The 19,920-nt window shown below is 44.5% G+C and overlaps 1 protein-coding gene across 1 annotated transcript in view; it reads right to left on the bottom strand.

Moving 5' to 3' along the window:
• Window positions 1-19,594, bottom strand: part of arhgap5 (Rho GTPase activating protein 5) — a 67,568-nt gene extending 47,974 nt beyond the window's left edge. Inside the window, exons 1-3 of the mRNA XM_039785692.1 lie at window positions 19,284-19,594; window positions 5,682-9,631; window positions 3,414-3,567 (exon numbers count right to left, since the gene is read on the bottom strand). Coding sequence (XP_039641626.1) covers window positions 3,414-3,567; window positions 5,682-9,509 — 3,982 coding nt within the window. The 5' untranslated portion in view covers window positions 9,510-9,631; window positions 19,284-19,594. The remainder of the gene's footprint in view (window positions 1-3,413; window positions 3,568-5,681; window positions 9,632-19,283) is intronic.
• Between the last annotated feature and the right edge of the window lie 326 nt (window positions 19,595-19,920).

Genomic DNA, 19,920 nt, shown 5'->3' with positions numbered 1-19,920 from the left:
TAAGTTATTACAGAATTACAGTTATATTTCAAAGTGTAGCTGTTTTTTTTGGAGTGGCTTTGTGATTTGTCGTAGCCTTTGTGCCTTGTGTTTATTGCGCCAGTTGATATTGCCATTAAGAAAAAACAACTATACATTGTGCAGCCCTAGTTTGAACAGTTTTACCCCTGAAGGAGGGTCTTTCTAAGCACTGAGCTATCACGCCAACACCCACAATCCCTTACCAATCTACATCCACAGGGCGACCCCACCCTCTGAGCTATACACTCAAATATGTAATACAGCCAGATTAAACCCCTACCGAGGCTGCACATGAAGACTATGTAAACTCCTACCCTGACAGAGAAAAACTGTCAGAGAAATATCGATTGGATTCTGTCAAACCGGTACTTTTAAAAATGATTCCGATTCCTAAACCAATTCTTGAAAAACAGAAAAATAACCTCAAAGATGTAACGTGGTTACTAGCGATCACGTGCAGTGAATGGTTAATATGCTTTTACGTCCGTTTTGGTGAGCCCAGAGGGGAAAATATGGCATTTTTAAAAGTAGCCTACATTTACGGTAGCTAGCTAACGGTAGACTACAGAGAAAGGGGGATATTTTTACGTCCGTTTCGGAGAGGGAAAATAGTTCAGTCGACACGTGAAGTGGAACCCAACCCTATATATGAAGCACCTTATACAACAGCAGGCTTAAAAAATAAAATACGAGGCACAAAGATGTTCTCGCTTCATCTAGTGAGAAATGATATTCCAGAAAAAGAAGGGGAGGGGAAAAGCTGTTAAATACACCCAACAGACCGTCTGGACTTAGAGGGGTTCACGGCACTAGCCATGAAATCTCCAATACACTACTGTCAGCTGGCAGGCATCTGCACACACACACACACACACACACACACACACACACACACACACACACACACACACACACACACACACACACACACACACACACACACACACACACACACACACACACACACACAACGCTGCCTGGGATTAATCCTAAATTTGGTTGGCAGCCACCGACGGGCTCATGTAGATCCAGCTGAATATCAAAACATATTCGGAGGGGATTTTCAGGACAGGAATTAACAGCCCCAGAACGAAAAGAGCTCAGACACAAATGCTACCTTTAAAAAAACCAACGCGAACACTGGTAGGAACACAGGAAATACCTTCTTGTCATGTACACACTATGACTATACATTTGCTGCACATATGGAGGAAGATGGAGAGAAAGGGGAGTGAAGTGATAAGACTTGTGTTGAGAGGAATTTTTATGTCGACAGGCGAGAGGTTCCTTCATTCGTTCAGCCACAGTGGGTACGATTACAAAAACACCTGAATGCATAAAGAGCCATTCTCTAACTTTCACTAATAACAGAACTGATCCGGAATTGAGCGGACAGTAAAAAAAACGGAGTACCTGAGCCAACACTATCCCCACCCCCCTCCCCTCCCTCCCTCTCCCCCTGAATACACAGCAGCAAAAACTCTACGGGAAACATTATGTCAGAGAATTTGACTGGGGTAAAACTAGGGCTGTGCTCGATTAAAGAAATTCTTAGTCGAGTAACAATCATTCAATTGTATCGACTAGTTGATTTAATCGACAGATCTGTAAATCTGAGTTTCTCCGCAAAGAGTCACGCAAAAGCACCACTTTAATTATTGTGTTTACCAGGGATGTTTTCGTACGTTTCTTGGAAATAAATCATTCAGCATGAAAAAAGCATAAAACATGACTAATGGACTAAAGAAATCTAAGTTGACTAAGACCAAAGCGACCGATTAGTCAACTAATCGGCTAAGAGGGAGCGGCCCTAGGTAAAAGTTACTTTCAGCAAGAGACACTTGTGCTTCTTAGAGCTTATTCAAAAATGCACTAAGCATGGAAAAGAGTACTGGACCGTGTGTAAATACATTATGCAACAAACTCATAGATTATTAAATAAATACATTTAAAAATGAATGTCAGTGGTCAGAGGGAGAAAAGTAACATTTGGGGTAGCTGCTTGGGTCTTTAAGGGGCTGAGGGGAAGCTTTATAAAAAGGCTAAATGTGTGGAGCACAGCGTTGAAAACGGACTGGGTTGGGGGTATGAATCTCTCTGCAGTCGTCCACAAAGAACATAAACAGTCAGAGGGTGTATAAATATCTATCAGACTGATCCGTGCCTTCACAGAGGAATCTCTCTAACTTTTGGTGAATGCTTCTCTTACAACAGCTGGGCAGGAAGCCAACGCATACCCAGCATGCACTGCCTCAACAGTTGGAGCCACACATGTCCAAACAGGCCGCGTGTGCGGTTTCAAACTCCCTATGAACATAATGTTAAAGCAAACCAAAGAGCATTGGATGAATTGCTTAAAGTTCGTCCTTAAGTTTTAAAAGTTCAGTTGAGAGTTTTTGCAACAGTCCGGGGATTTGAACCTGCAACCCTTGAGCATGTGCTGGCTGATGGGAGAGAGTCACAGTATTACTGACAGCTCAGACTGTTTATGGTATATGGCTGCACCTAACGATTGTTTTCATTATTGATACATCTGCCACAAACAATCACAATTTCCCAGAACCCAATAGGAGTTATTGCTTGTTTTGTCCAATTAACAGACCAACAACCCCCCACAATCATTTACAATGATATAGAACAAAGAAAAAGCAGCCAATCCTCACATTTGAGAAGCTGGAAACAGCAAATATCTGGCAATGTTGCTGCTATAACATTTTATGTGGCACTATTGCTTCAGCAATAACAAAAACCTAACAACCCAAAGATACTTCGGGCACTCCTAAACGTTGTCTTGCAGGTTCTTACAGTAATCTAATTGTCTATTCTCCCTTCCTGTGTTGATTAATGGATGGCACATACTTGTGTAAAGCTCTCTACTGCCATTCCTAAATTTGTTTTTTTTGATCTCGGTAATCTTGTACCATCTTACTGTGTAGTCATTCCAGCAGTGCTTTGGCAACACATTGGCGTGCCAATAAAGCTCATTGAATTGAAATTGACTTGTATTGACTGGCAGCCTGGCTCGCTGGTTGACGACCAGACAAAACATGCTCGGCTGTTGATATCGGAGCCGAGAAGTGAATCTCCTTTAGAATTTAGATTCCCGTGCTTCCCCGCTCCCACCTTCTCTCGTTCAATTACTCATTTTGGAGAGACATGAGAGGCAATTTCATAGCAAACAACCACATTTTTGCGTGTAAGAACAAACCAGCTGTACCTTGCAAGTGTTACAAAATACCAGAGAGAGCCTGGTTGCACCTGAACGCACAGGCAGAAGACCGACAGATAAAAGAGACAGATAAAAGGAACACAAAAACAACAGAACAGGAGAGTGGGATAAGACAGAGGACGTGAGAGAGAGAGAGAGAAACGGATGAAAACGCATGACTCACCTGTGTGCTCGATGTAGTCGACACATTTCTCGATGAAGAGTGGGATGGGTCGGTCCGGGGTCACCAGGTTCTGCAGGGGAACTCCAAAGTAGTTGCTCTCCCAGTTTCTCCGAGTGGGAGGGTACAGAGGCTTGGGGGGCTTGGAAGATTTTGGCTAGAAAGAGGGGTGGATGAGAGAATAAGAGGAGGGATTGAGATGAGATGATAAGAACCAAGGCAAAGGGTAAAAGAGGGAAAGAGCAGGAAGGATGGAGGGATAGGATTGGTAAGATAAGTAATAAAGGAAGGAATGAAGGGAGAGACAAGACAAGAGCCAAAGAAGGGAGGATGAGTGGAGAAAGGGGGATAGAAAGGAGTAAGAAGGAGAAGGGAAGAAGGAAGAGGGGGGAAAATAAAATGAGGAAATAGAGACCAATAGAAAAACAGGAGAGAAGGAAGGGGGAAGTCAAAATGAAGAAAACAGGAAATTGCAAATAAAAAAAAAAAAAAAGGGGGGGAAAAAAAAAAAAAAAAAAAAAAAAAAAAAAAAAGAGGGGAAAGGAGTAAAAAGAAAAGGGAATTGAGGAAAAAGACGAGAGAGAGAGAGAGAGAGAGAGAGTGAGAGAGAGATCGGAAATGGAGAGAGGAGGGTGAGGAGATGCAAAAGATAGAGATGAAGAGGAGGAGGAGGAGGGTAATTGGGGAATAGATCAGACAAGTTGGTGGGATGAAGGGAGCGAGAGGGAGATAGCAGAGGGAGGTTCATGTGGAGGAAGACGAGAAGGAGAGAAGACAACAACAGACAAAACTGTTATTCAAGACCAAAGCTGGGATGTGTAACGAGGTGCCGAGGTGGCTTTGATTTCCCACACTCCTCTGCTCTTCAAAGTGTTGTCATGCCTACAGCCGCTCGTGCCTCTCTCTAATTGGCCGGGACGGCGACTAAACACCTTCCATTTTGTACCGAGTGGTTGTCCGTTCCCTCTCCTCTCTGCTTATCAGAGACAGTTTGAATGGTTCGACAATGCCCTGCATTCATGATGCCCATGTAGCGCTGGCGGCTGTTTTCATACTGATTTGCACACCATTATCTGATTTGCGCCGGCGCGCTCGCTCGTACTCACGCGTGCACATGTGTGCATTTGTCAAAGTCCAATTGTGCGTTTGTATTTGGGCTGCGGGAAACTGACAAATCGTTCTTGCTGTGATTATTTTTGCTTAACACTGCAATTGCTAAACAGCAGCACTGCCAACAGCCAGATTATTTTTTCAGTGTATGATATTTTTCAAGCGGCTACAAACATTTTTAATCAAAATCAGATGTTGCTGCTTAAGATTTACACGAGTTTTTGTTCTAACGAGGCTGGATTTAGCTTATGAAAAAGGGGAAAATAGCGAGGATCCATTCTGAGCACTGAAAATGGAGGTAGTTCATGTTGTATTGCCTTTTTAGATGGCATATATGAATCTCCCATGCGAATGTATATTAAGTAATTTGTCAGGAGTTGTTATATGGGTACGTGTGGGTGGGTGTACATGCACTGTATGCTAATGTATGCTTTTAACTGCATTTTTTAAACTGCTGTTTGATTAGTACTAACATTTCTTCTTATTTGTTTTTTTTCTACACAAAAGTGCTAGCTTAATTGCCACACATGTATGCATACAGTACTTGTCCAAGAGGATAGTGGCTTTATTAAATGCTCTGTGTGTGCTCAGTAGTCTCAGACAAGCCTTAAGAGAGCTGTTGTAAAGGATAAGCAGGCTTCTTATCACAAATGCAGCCTCTGCCCTGAGATTATACAAACAAGAGCCCTACTGTCTTTAACAGTGCGTCTTTTATCAAGCTTTTTATTGGCTGTCTGGGGGCCTGTTAAGGTGGGGAAGCTCATAAACTATTTCAGCAGTGGGGCAGATCAATCAAATATCAAATTAGTTCATTCTCGCCATGAGTCCCGGGCCTATTAAAAACTGAAATCTGCTCACATCGCACACCCACACAGTTCTGCTCACACACTCCTATACACAATCTCTTCTGCTCTCATTCACATAAACACTATTTCATTCTCTCTCTCGTATTCAATGCACTGAAGCTCTTATTCAGTATATAGTAGTCATTTGCAAAAAAACACAAAAAAAAAAGCTTTGGCTCAGTCTCTCGAAGGCTCTAATATATTTGCTGTCTTGCTTCTTTTAGTCTTTTGTTGCTCTATAAAAAGGACTTTTAAACTACACTGTGTGCTACAAGCAGTGGATAGCATTGACCTAACATTAAAACTCAAGACTCACCTTCTTTGGTTCCTTTGGCGTCTTGGGCGTCTTCTTCTTCTTCATCTTCTTGTCCTCCTGCTCAGGGTCGGAGGTGATGGCGGGGTTATCTATTCCACCCTTCCAGGGGTCGGCAGGGGACAGCAGCGGGTCCTCCTCGCTGCCCCGGTGGGCTCTTCCCTTTTTCTTTTTCTGCGTGGCGGGGCCCGACTCCTCCCCATCGCTGTCGGAGTGGAATCGTCTTTGGTAGGCCTTTGTCTTGCTGAACAGGATTTTGGAACGGTGTTTGTATTTCGACGGCCGCCGTCCGGCCTGGGACTTCCTGTCGAACCCGTTCTCTTCCTCTCCGCCTCCGTGGAGGCCGTGCAACCCGCCGAAGGAGTTTCTGATTTTGACCAAGCGGCTGTGCGCGTCGTCGGGCACGGCGTATATGTCGTCGTTGTGGAAGCCCCTGGACCTTAGCAAGGTGTCCACGGGGTCTGCATAGTTGTCGGACGCCTCCACGTCCTCGCTGTGCGTCGTCGGGCCACGTGGGATCCGACGGTTGCTTCGCATGCCGGCCTCGATGGTTTTGAGCAGGTTGGGGTCCAGCTTTTTCACATTAGGTTTGGGGAGCACTGGTTTGGGCCGGACGGGTGGAGGCACTTTGTGGTTACGTTCGTGTTCTCCAATTGGCGTGCTGTGGACTGGGTACTCGTTGCCTTCTAGGTCGATGCGGTACTTGGCCCGCTCGCTGGGCGTGGGGAGAAGCTGAACGTCATCACCTATTGGACTGTAGGGTGGAGGGGCCTCGTTATCATCGTCAGATTCTGGGTAATAGGTATTGTAGGCCGGGGAGTGGCTATGGGGCGAGGTGGGGAAGACGTCTTCGCTGGCGCCAGTGGTGCACTCCCGCGACGAGCTGTCAAACAGGAAGGAACTCTCAATGTGCTGCTTTTTCTCCAGCACCTCGTTGAAAAAGGGCGTAAAAACCTCCGTCTGCCGATGGTACTGTGACAGCGAGTAGAGTGCCGTGAACTTGGCAGTAATCTCTGTGGCAATGTGCTCTCCCTCCGTCATCAACTCTTTGATGGCATCGTTCTCAAAGAAATCTGCCTGGCTGTCTGTAATCGCCACCATCTGGACGGGGATCACGTCCTGGACTTCGGCCAAGAACGCCCGCAGGGTCGCCATCGAAGCCTTGCGTTTTGCAGAGTAGACCAAAATGTAGCCGTGCACCATTTCATCTTTGCGGACGCCGATAGCGGTGTGGTAGGACAAGACGGTGACCTGGATCCTCCTCCTGCTGTCCCCGATGATCTTGTCCAGTAGGAGTGTGTTGCTCTGGCCCGGATGCCCTGCACTACAGCAATGCGAGTCTAGGAAAGGCGAGAGGATGAGGTCAACGCTGAAAGGATCCCAGCACATGGCGCACATGACTATCCTAAGGTCCGTCTCAGACATGTCTTTGATAGAGGGCAGTGGGGCCAAGACATCAAAGTTATGCTTCAGCCCTTCCAGCACTGCTCGGAGACCCTGCTTAATTTGGAACTCGGTGAATTTACGTGGAAAGGCCCCAGAGGGGATGTCGACGAAGGTGCACTGCAGCTTGTTTGCCAGCTGTTGGCCCTGGTGCCTTAGGATAGGTATGTTTTTGCAAACATTGTCCCTCTGATTAGCCAGGATCAGAATGAACGGCAGTGGTCGAGCAAACCTATCTCTCCTACTCTGTGCTATCTCCGCTCTGATCCTGCCTATGCAATCTCCGATACAGTTGAGGGACTCTATGGAGTTGAACACACAAAAGCAGCCATGCGGCTTGAACGTGGTGACCCACGAATGGCTAAAGAGCAGCGTGGAATTGACATCCACCGGGAGAAGCTCCAGCTCGTAAATTTTACCATCCAGGGTGTACTCATCATCTGTAGACTGAGCTCTGATCTCATTGGCTAGTTCCTGTGAGAGACCCTCCCTTCCCAGGAGGCAGAGGTTGATCTTATCGATGTTGGCACTGTTATAGTAGAGATTAGAGCGGCCGTGGTCGAGCTGTACCAGCCTGTTTCCTAAAACCTGCTCCACTTTCAGATCCACACAGTTCTGCCCACTCAGGCACGTCTCCTTGGTGGGATGGTAAACAAACCCAATGTGTTTGAGGAGCAGCGACTCTCTATCTGGGGCGAGTTTCTGCAGTGCTCTGTATCTGGGCTCCTCGTTCAGCACACAGTGAATCTCGCTCATCTTGTTGCAGCTGGGGGTGGCATTCAGATCCAAGTCATAGAATAGCTCAGCGTGCTCAAAAAGCATTTCCTGAAAATCCTCTTTGGCCCTTTCAACTATTTCCTGCTGATGTCTACAGTAAACATCCCTCCTATCTGATTCCGTGATGTACTTGTAGGCCTCGTCCTCCATGACAAAGCACATGACTTCCTCCCAAGGCTGCCCAGCGCTGATAAAATGAACCCTCTCCAGCGTCTTCTTAAACCTGTCTTTCATCTCCACCCTTCTCTTCTCAGACAGCAAGTGCTGGACGTGGTTGTGGTAAATTCTCTCACCATCGGGCGTGTCGAGGATGTCAAAGGGTATCCTGCGGTCGCTGATGTCGATGTGGTCCGTCTCGTCCCACGGCGTTTGTTCGAGGACCACAAACCAGTACTGGAAATCGGCCCGGTTCCGGATCACACTCTGAGCCTCGGGCCACGAGAGGTGTTCGACCTCCTCCAGGTTATTGAGGAGGTTGTTAAGGGTTTTCGGTAGCGTTGTCAGATACTCTTCCCTCCTCCTCTTGATGTGCTCCTGCTTCAGTTGTGCAATGTGCTTTGTGAACATGTTGCGTGCTTTTCTGGAGCCCTCCAAGGTGATGAACTCTTCATAGTCCGGTTGGCCCTTCAGATTATTCATCACCATCTTCCACGTGGTGTGGTAATCTCTCAACGTGTGCACGATCAATTTCTCAAATCTATCCGTTACTGAGGCAACAAGCTGCCGTTGGATTTTATAGGCCTCCAGGTATGGCACAGTTTTTGGCTTCCCCCTCGTTTTATCCAGCTGCTGGATGAGGGCGTTGAAGCAGAGCTCTGCGTTGACGTTGGAGCGCGCCGACGTCTCTATTAGCAGCAGGTTCTTCTTGCTGGCGACAAAGGCCTGCAGGTCCCTCAGGTGCTGCTCCACAAACTCATCACATTTTGTGGCAGCGACGACAATAGGCTTCTTTGACTTGATGATTTGGGAGTAGAGGCTGTTGACAAACTTCATTTGGTCGTCAAACTTCCTGTTGCAACCCTTGCTAACATCGATGCAGAGCACAAAGCCATCGATGTTCAGCTTCCCGTCGGGCATCTGCTTCTGGTCAAAGTCCTGCTCCAAGCCCAGCTGGTCCGTGCAGATGTACATAAGCTTCTCTGCCGACTGGAGCTTGGTCGATGCTGCCCGTTTGGTGTACGGCTGCAGGTTCGTACTCCGATGCGGAAGAAACGTCTGGTCATCAATGAACTCCGTTTGTTCGATGACTTGTATTTTACAGTCCAACCCATCGTCCCCTCTATGGGACACCTCCCCCCAGTACAGGAAGTGGTCATTGTTGACCACGCGTCCCCCAAAGTCTATTGTGCTCAGCACCGAGGTGTGCTCCGAGTAGTAGTTGTCCGCATTGGGACGAATATATCGGTTGCATAGGCAGGACTTGCCAACGCCACAATTTCCCTTCTCTTTCTCCGTTCCCGAGAGGCCAACCACACTGACGGCGAATGATGGGGGGCGCGCATCCTTGTTCTTGGCCATTATATCCCCCCGCTCATCGCTAACTTGGTCACTTCCAGTAAAACAGGTCAAGATATCATTCCAGTTCTGCTTGTTAGACGTACAGAGGCACATTCATCCTGATTTCCCCTCGGTAGTGGTGAATCCCCTCCCAACTCAATCTCTCTCTCGCAGTTTCTATCCTGGGTCTTCTTTAAGCTGGGATAGAACAGCCGGCTTCTCCTTTTATCACCTGCCTGCAAGACATAGAATTTACAATTAGGAAAAGATAAAGGCCAAACAAACAAAAACAAATTGGCACAGATTTTTTCCTCAGGGTACTTCAGTCTCCTTATCACAAATAATATAATTAGCTTTTTGTTTCTCAGCATATCCCTCTGGGACATATATGTACATGTACGCACGGTGCAGTGATTTTAAACAAAAAAAATCTGACGTGTTATTCTGCCATTAAACAGAGTTATCAGGAAATTAGACAAAAGGTACACATTATCACACTTGTCCAAGACAAAATAATCCCTCCTAAATGGTAAAAGCTTAATAAAAAGGTTTTGATCTGCCTTTCGTGTATTACTAATAAAATGAGCTGGTCTTAAAACACTACTATAATAGGTTTATAACATTAAAAAAATGTGACGAAAAAGCCCCCTGCATTTTTAAAAAACCAGGGTAACAATTTGTTCTAAAAACTGGACTTTTGAGAAAACAAAAGCCAGAGTGTGACAGTGCAGAGAAAGAGAGAGTAATTCAATCATGGGCCGGGCGTGCTCAGCAATGTCACTTTTCCCTTTGCAGAGAAAAAGAAGTGCTTTCAACCAATTTGTGCCGAGGCAGGATAAAAATGGCATGCAACTCCAGCCCTTTGACAGCCACTGACCTAGAAATAATTTGCTTCGCTGTGAGAATGAAACAGAGAAAATAAATCAGTTCACAGATTTGTTATCACTATCGGCACAATCTCTGGCTACATGATTAGGGCTAAACTTATAATCCTGTTTATTTTGCCCGTCATTCCTCGAAGTATATTTTGCCTGACATTCTGGTCATGATTGTTAATCCTAATTGGCAGTGTGGAATTATTTGTGGGACGAAATTATTTTTGCTGCTTGCACATTTTCTAGTCAACGTTAACAACAAGGTGAAATAAAATGTTTCACTACTACCAATGCCAACATTCCCAATCATTATCATCTTAGATTGCCACAGTCAAATAAGCCTGAACCCTGCCGTGACCTAACTGAGAGGCTGATAACGGATAACTGCAGAGAGAATTGCAGTCATTGTTGTGTTTTACAGAACGATGGCAATCAGCCAGTGAATTTGCCTGCATGAGCTGGAACCGCTAGCTGCAGCACGACGGCATGCTGAGTTTGAGAAACTGCACCAGAGTAGGAATTCGGTCCACTGAGACGAGGCAACGAGGTTTCCACTGACTGTTTATAGAGGCCAAGGTGATGTCGTCACCTCTGTGGGGGTTTTGTGCAAGGAAATAGACTTCTATGAGTTCAGCAGATCTACAGCAACCGTAAGAAACCAGCAACATGTATGGAAACGTGCTCACAAGTCCAAAACGAGGAGGTTCCAATTATCTAATATTTAAAAGTGACCACACACAACCAATTTTCCAATTTGTGAGACTGCACAGTTGTGCATAACCAAAGGGGAAACTAGGGCAAACTACCTGAGGAAAAGAATGCAGCCTTAAATGTTTAGTCAGCTAATCTATAGTTAGGGTGCCTCCAATCAGGAGCTCCTTGTCCATCAAACACACCCAGGACATTACATGATGTCAGAAAGCAAACCGACCAGCAGGTCTGTCAGGTTTACAAACGTAACCACAAACCCCTACAATAGCTTATGTGCTGCTACATGTGCCACACCTGACTGTAGCAAGCAGCCAGGGAGAAGTGTACCTGAGTTTATGAACAGGTGAAACACTATACATGTGCACATACATTTGAGAGGTGGAACTAATGCCCGCAAGCAAGATATTTCAAAAATGCCCAAATTAGCTAAGTTCCAGAGATGTAGACCTACAAAGTGCTTCCTCAGTCCAACTAACCCTAAGTGAATATAGGATATTCACGATGGCTCAGTAGTTAATACAGCTGCCTCGCTCCTGCCATTGCCCTTGTAGATACTGGATACTAGGACTGTGCAATTAATCAAAATTTGATCGTGATTTAGATTTCTAACAATCACAAAAAAAAATGAAATCCAGAAAAAAACAGTTATTTCGCACATTATATTTAGCAAGTAAACGCTTATTTTGTCTTGTGTTCTGAGGGGGAATTCAAAAAGTTCAACAGGAAAAGTGTTGAGGGAAATATCACAGTTCAAAGGGTTTACACTATTTATTTGTTTAACTGTTCTACTGTTTTTTGTTTTTTTTTTAAGTTCAATAAATGCAACATCTTTCCAAAAGTCAATGAGTTATCATGTTAAATAACCGTGATAAGGGCTGGGCAGTATGGAGAAAATCAAATATCACGATATTTTTTACCAAATACCTCGATATCGATACCGCAACGATATTGTAGTGTTGACTATTGGTGCTTTCACAAAATATTTACACAATGAGATTTTTGATAAATAATCATCAGTGATGTGGATCTAATAACTAAGTGGGTAAAGGCAAATAATAGAACAGTTACAACAGTCTGGTAAGTTCAGAAAATGACATCACTTTACTGCAATGCAGCCTGTAAAACCAGGAAAAGACAACACGTATGCCATATTACAATATAACGATATCCAAAATGTAAGACTATATCTAGTCTAATATCACGATATTGATATAATATCAATATATTGCCCAGCTCTAACTGTGATTATGATTTTTTCCATAATCAAGCAGCCCTACTGGATACTTGTAGGTTAAGCAACTGAAGTTGGTCCCTGGTTAATCGGTTAAGCCCGATTTATAGTCCTGCGGAGGCTCCACGTAGAGCTTTCGTCGTAGCCTACGTAAGTGGCCTGAAGTATATACTTGTGCGTTGGTGTGTGCGCCGATCTCTTAAAGGGGAATTGCGTGGTTGAGCGAGTGAGAGAATGACGGCGATTAGCTTCAGAGTGAGTAGCGACTCTAGAGTGATAGCGAGAGAAACAAAGTGCGTCTATTCACCGCGATGTGTAGTTACAGTTTTCCAGAGGTGCACGTCAGGCTATGGCGTAGGGTCCGTGTCCCCACGTACGTAGCCACGGCGTAGATTTAACGCAGAAGCATGAATCACAGTTAAGGGTTAGGACGAGTTAAATGCAGGGGGAACATTCGTTGTGTGTGTAAATGTACTTGGCAAATAAAACAAGTACTTTATTATAAACAGTATTGCTGGTGACACTGCAACTAACATTTGGAATAATTATTCGGCTGGCAATAGACTTAAGACCATTAATTACAACAACTGAAATCTATTAATTTCTTGTTGATCGACTACCCAACTGATTCCTACAGCCCTACATTCCTCCCGCTGAGTCCCATCCAAACCACAACGTTTCAGCAGATTAGACACCCACATCCAAGCATCTGTTTTGCATTTTTGTCGGCCAATATCAAAGTCCATATTCGCTCTGCTGTCAACACACAGGGTCGAGAGATAGTAAGACTCATGAATAAATGTTAACACGTATGAAGAGAAAAAAGACGGCAGCGCTAACCAGTTAGCCGTAAACACCTGGATGGAGCCTGTGATGGTCCTATAACTGCAAAACACTACAGCCAAAACTGCATTTGTGCTGCACTAACAGCTAAAAGTAGCCTCGTGCATCATGATTAGTCTATTCACTGTGAGGCTGAAGGGGGGGGATTAAGGTATCACTTGGCAAGCTGGATTTAGAGATGACTAAATGCTGGTAAGCCTGAAAACACAGCAGAACACACTGCCGAGGATGGTAGACCTTTTAAAGCTGCACGCAGCTGAATATTTAGGTAAAAATAACCTTTTTTTGTTGTTGTTGTTCAGCCTCAATAACAAAGTGGGGCTCCAACAGAGCTGTGGGTCCCATCGACTTTAAATGAGGCACCACTGACTCATTATGTTTCCCCCAGAAGAAATTCTGATCTCCCACAGGAAGAGATGAATCAAAAAGTAAAACTCAAACAGTCTCCTATTAAGCGACGACTCTCAAAGCTCCCTGGCTCAAAACGTTACAATCTTTTCCCTCCTTCTCCTCTTAATATAAATCACGACAGACCAGCCAGGGCTGACCCCGCCCCGCAGGATTTCTGGGTGCTCACTTTAAAAAGTTTTAACCATTACCTTTACCATTTTACAATTTTTTCAACCGCTAGTGCACAAAGTTGCGTAATGCAGTTGTAATTGCGGCTACCTCATCACTAGTGGAACTAAAGTTGTAATACAAAAGTGACAAAACATAACACGGAAACTACTCAAACTTTCTGAAATGTTAAGCTTGATTTATGGTTCTGCGGAGGCTCCGCGCAGAGCTTTCGCCGTAGCCTACGTAAGCGGCCTGATGTGCGTTGGTGTGTGTGCCGAGCTGGCGTCTGAGTGTGTGGCGTTGCCGCAACGTGACAGGTTACATTGTGCACGTCAGGCTACAGCGTAGGGTCCGGCGTAGGTTCGTGTCTCCACGTACGTAGCCGGCGTAGATTTAACGGAGAAGTATAAATCACGCTTAAGTCTCAGAATGTATCCCGAAATAGTCAGTCTCCTTAAAGTGTGTAATAAGGGGTGAGACCATCTGATTATACGTAGAATATGAATAATTCTTCCACTCTTTATTTTCGATTCACTGTGCAATTGCTCAAAGAAACATCAACCTCATGTATATTTCAATCTTACAATTACAATATTGTTAATATATTACTATTGCACTGAACTGCCTTGCACTATATATTTAAATCTTAAATCTCAAGACTATACTGATATTGCACTATTCCTTCCCTCTCTTCAATTGTTATTGTAGGTTTTTTGTAAAATTGTATTGTTGTACTTTATACTTAACAGTATTTTTTATATACATTTCTTACTGTCCTTTCTGTTTTTTATTCTTTATATGTTAAGTGAGTGTTGTACTTTGAGAGCGAAGATTAACCGGAGTCAAATTCCTTGTTTGTTGACATAAACCTGGCCAATGAAGCGGATTCTGATCTTGGTTGCAGCTTTGATTACGTTGATTACTTCAATCCAAAACTACGTGAAGGGCACCGGGCTGGTGCTTCCTTGCAAAAATTATTTTTTCCTGTTAAAAGACCGTCAGATGTTTTAAAGCAGAAACTCAACTCACAAACCCTGATGTCACCCTCCTCCTCCTCCAGAGTCAGGTCCAGACCTGAAGCAGAGCATTACTCATCTGATTTTCCCCTTCCCGAGGTGTCGATGATTGAAGAATAACAGTTTGCGGGCCAACTGACACGATCAAGCCTAAAGCTGATACTAATATTGAATATTTCCCACAACATAAGCATATGCCAATATGCATTTCCGTCCTGGTCTTTACAGCACATGTGGGTGCAAAGCTTTTCATATGTAATTCTGATTAAAACAATATCAACAAGGCATCGCTGCTTCTCAAGAGTACAAGCAATAAATGCTTTATACTGCCTTACATATTATATGAGTAGGACATGTTATACTCATGGGCAACAGCATATTTATTTAAGAAAATTGTGTTTCAAAACATGTCAATATTTGCTACCTTCAGGTGATAGGAATATACTCAAGATTATCAAACTGAAAAACAGCGTTGGCTCCAAACACATTCAAGGGAGAAGGCTGAGGAGAAAACCCCTGAACTGTGGTGATGAGAACGATGAAATCAGAGTCCAATCAAATCAATCACTCAGCATGTGTAGACGCTGAAACAAGATAATGGAAACAGCCAAAGAACCTGCTGATATGAAGCGGATATTTATTGGGCCCCACTAATAATTGATTCCTTCATCAATCTCTGTAGCCGAGGAATGTGACATTAAGTGGGGGGTCAGCCCTATGTTCCCACAGCCCTATGTTCCCACATTTCTAAGATTTTTCTTAAAAGTAGGCCCTATGTTCCCACAGCCCTATGTTCCCACATTTCTAAGACTTTTATTAAAATTAGGCCCTATGTTCCCACATTTCTAAGATTTTTATTAAAAGTAGGCCCTATGTTCCCACAGCCCTATGTTCCCACATTTCTAAGACTTGTATTAAAATTAGGCCCTATGTTCCCACATTTCTAAGATTTTTATTTCACTGACAATTAGGCCCTATGTTCCCACGGCCCCGATCCCAAATTTCTAAGATTTTTATTAAAATTAGGCCCTATGTTCCCACATTTCTAAGATTTTTCTCAAAAGTAGGTCCTATGTTCCCACAGCCCTATGTTACCACATTTCTAAGATTTTTCTTAAAAGTAGGCCCTATGTTCCCACAGCCCTATGTTCCCACATTTCTAAGATTTTTATTAAAATTAGGCCCTATGTTCCCACATTTCTAAGATCTTTCTTAAAAGTAGGCCCTATGTTCCCACATTTCTAAGATTTTTATTAAAATTAGGCCCTATATTACCACATTTCTAAGATCTTTCTTAAAAGTAGGCCCTATGTTCCCACATTTCTAGGACATTTTCAAAATGAGGTCTTGTGTTCCTAGATGTAGATGTGTTCCTACCTCACTAACCTCTTCAACTCCTCACTGTCCCTTGGAACTGTCCCCTCTGCTTTCAAAACTGCCGCTGTCACCCCAATCCTTAAAAACCTGGTCTGGATCCCTCCTCTCTCAACAACTACCGCCCAATATCCAACTCCCCCCTTTCTGTCTAAAACCCTGGAACGCATAGTCCGCTCCACAACTACAAACCCATCTTCTTGCCAATAACCTATTCGAACCTCTCCAATCTGGTTTTCCCCCCTACACAGCACAGAAACCGCTCTCCTCAAAGTCCTCAACGACCTCCTCACCTTTGCTGACCGGTTCCCTCAACATCCTCATCCTCCTCGACCTGAGTGCAGCGCCTCTCGATACTGTGAGCCATAACATCCTGCTCACCAGACTCCAAAGACCTCGGTATCGACGGTACTGCACTCAGCTGGCTCCACCTCTACCTTTCCAACAGATCCCATTTCATCTCTCTCCACAACCACACCTCTGCCACAGCCACAGTCACTCAAGGTGTTCCCCAGGTCTGGGACTTGGCCCCCTCCTCTTCATCATCTACATCCTCCCTCTTGGTCAGATACTCCGCCCACTTCAACCTGGACTTCCACTGCTATGCTGACGGCAACCCAGATCTACCTCAGCACCAAATCCCCCCACAATCCTCCCCTCTCCCACATCAACTCCTGTCTGTCAGCTATTAAAACCTGGATGCAACACAACTTCCTCAAACTCAACAGCGCAAAACAGAATTCCTTCTGATCGGCTCCAAATCCACACTCAGCAAAACCAATAACCCCACTCTCACCATCGCCGCACCATTGTCTCCCCATCTCCCCCCCAGGCCTCGCAACCTTGGCGTTATCTTTGATTCCACCCTCTCCCTTGAGCCTCACATCCGTCAAGTCATTAAAACCTCCTTCTTTCACCTCCCGCAACATCGCCAAAATCAGACCCTCTCTCACACCCCCCGCTGCTGAAAGACTCATTCACGCCTTCATCTCCTCCCGACTGGACTACTGCAACTCACTTCTCCTCGGCATCAGCTCTACCAACATCAACCGACTCCAACTGGTCCAGAACTCAGCCCCCCCAGCCTCATTACCTGCTCCAAATCCTGGCACCACATCACTCCAGTCCTAAAACAACTCCACTGGCTTCCCATTTCCCCGCGGATCACCTACAAAATCCTGGTCCTCACCTATAAAGCCCTCCACCATCTGGCCCCCTATACCTCACTGACCTCCTCTCCCCCTTACCAACCCTCACGGTCCCTCAGATCCACCTCAGCCGGTCTCCTCTCCATCCAAAAGTCCAACCTCCGCTGTTTTGGGGACAGAGCCCTTCTCCAGAGCAGCTCCCAGGCTCTGGAACTCCCTCCCCCAAGAGATCCGCACCTCTGAGTCCCTCACCATCTTCCAGTCCGCCTCAAGACCCATCTCTTCACCTCAGCCTACCCATAGTCCACCTGCCCCTCCCCTTTTTCATCTGTATCTTGTTTTGTTCTACTTGTTTTGTTTGCTCGTTTTGTTTTGTTATGTTTTTATAATCTACCCTGCCCTGTAAAGGAATTTTGAGTCCATGAAAACGCTATATAAATTCAATTTATTATTATTATTATTAGATGTCCCTTCAATTAAGCCCTATCATCCCACAACATTTTTTTAGGGTTATGGGTTAGGGGGATAAAATCTGATACAAATTTATGAAAAAGGAAATGTGGGAACATAGGGCCTAATTTTGAAAAAAAAAATTATAATCTTAGAAATGTGGGAACATAGGCACGCTCCCATTAATACACTGAGAGGACTGCAAAGGGCTGGAGAAACACCATCAGGATGGTTTGTTAGATAGAAGCCGGACAATCCCTTCAACGAGAGTTTGGGTAAAGGGTACAGGGAGCTGCAGCAGTCAGATGCAAATGGCATGCAGAGATGCAGCAGCAGGACAAACCCACTGACCTGACCGACTGCTGCTACACACTGAATAAAAGAGCCAATAAGCTGCTAATGACAAAGTGTGGTTGCAACTTCTCATCACGGCTGAGACGTTTAAAAACACCCTGTTAATGTCGGAAAATTCAATCATCTGAACCAGTGGCACGCCTGGATCCGACCCTGCATACATCTCCAATGCTAATGTTAGCCATTAGCAGGACATTAACGTTGGAAACTGGCAACCCATTAACTTCCAAACGAACTAAGAATAAGTTCAAATACAATTTGAAATGAGAAATTTAAGGTTTTGACCTCAGCACAGTCGGTTAAGGGGAGCCACTACATGTAAATAGGGAAAATATTTTAACTAACAGGCTTACATTATGACAATTATTTTTTGTATTACAAGTTTTCAGAATTTTTTATGTTTAAAAACGCAAATAAGGCATTAGGCTATGTAATGATAACTTTTGGAGAATTTAGAAGAAATCTACAAACACAAATAGTCAAGAGTGTAGTAAAATAAACACCTAAACGTGTATTTTGTATGGGTTTTTTTCACTAGTCTGAAAGAAGACATGTTAAGGAAGGAAGCTAAATAGCCCATCTCAGAATTAAAAGAAATGGGTTTTTTTTGCCTGTGTGTCTTTCTTTAAGGTTTGAATTTTCTTTTTTTTTATTTCCAAACTAATTTTGCATTTGAACCCATTTGTTGCGTAAAAATGAAACCTATAAAAAAAGGGTGGATATCACGTTATACATCAAACTCTACGGTGGAAAAGGGGGCACTGCCGGTGTGTGTGTGAGTGTGAGTGTGAGAGAGAGAGAGAGTTATCGGAGTTAACGTTACGGGTAATGAGTTAGTTAAGATTTAAATTAAAACCAACAAACGTTTATGGTAATGCGTCAAAGCACCGTAGCTAACGTTCGCAACAGAAGCATTCGATACGGCGGTTATTAATTCCTCCTGGGGGACAGGACATGAAACCCGGCTCGGCCTGGTTTGGCCCTGATACTCCAGGAGAGAGAAAAAAACCCACCTTTCCATCCAATCCCGATTAGCTAACATTAGCCGAGCTATGTTAGCATCGCATGCCAAAAGGGGGGGTGGTGAGGGATAGTTAGCTAGCCAGCGTTAGCAACACCAAACCCAGCCTAACGTTGGGCAGAAAGCGGTTTAAAAAAAAGAAATCACACCGTGGGCTTAGTTTGACAGCCCACACTCATATTACCACCACGGTTGTCTTTAACCCGGAATACCGCAGTGTTAGGGCCAGGTTTCGCCCACAGAAAAGAGTGCTAGCAAAGCTAATGAAGTCCCAATCCCAGTCCAAATACATTCCCCTACCCACCTATTAACATGGTCGCTCCCAGATCCACATACCACGGAAAAAAGGAGGAAGCGTTCCCATATTACAAGGCAAAAAACTCCTTTTTACAATCCACAATCTGCGGTCGTTAGTGTCCTTCGGCAAGATCCGAAGTAGGGTTCAGTTGTCGGTGGTAGTCCCGTGTAGTTCCAATCGGCCGGTTAGCCTGTATTTTAGAGTGTTATAGCTAGTGTTGTTAGTGTGGTATGCGCTGTAAGCCGAAACCTGCTTTTCTCTGCTCCCTCCCCTTTCAGCAGCACTGGCAGGCAGTAATGGCGACTCTCTCTCTCTCCTCCACTCCCCACACTCAGAGTCTATGTCGCTCTACCTTTCCATTCAGCCTCTCCATCTCTCTCTCTCTCTCTCTCTCTCTCTCTCTCTCTCTCTCTCTCTCTCTCGATCTACCGCTGTCTATTCTTCATCCTTGTCAACTATTCAATTAATCGCCATTTATTTTGATAATGATTAACCGATTCGAGTCATAAATCCTCATATTCCAGCTTCTAAAGTGTGAATATTTTCTAGTTTCTTCCCTCCTCTGTGACTGTAAACTGAATATATTTGAGTTGTGGGCAAAACAAGACAAAACCCAGATCTACATTGTTTTCCATTTTCTGAC

Source organism: Perca fluviatilis, chromosome 20, assembly GCF_010015445.1.
Source record: "Perca fluviatilis chromosome 20, GENO_Pfluv_1.0, whole genome shotgun sequence".
Lineage (NCBI taxonomy): Eukaryota > Metazoa > Chordata > Actinopteri > Perciformes > Percidae > Perca > Perca fluviatilis.
The sequence above is the reverse complement of the archived record's forward strand: the minus strand, read 5'-3'. Positions and strand labels throughout refer to the sequence as shown.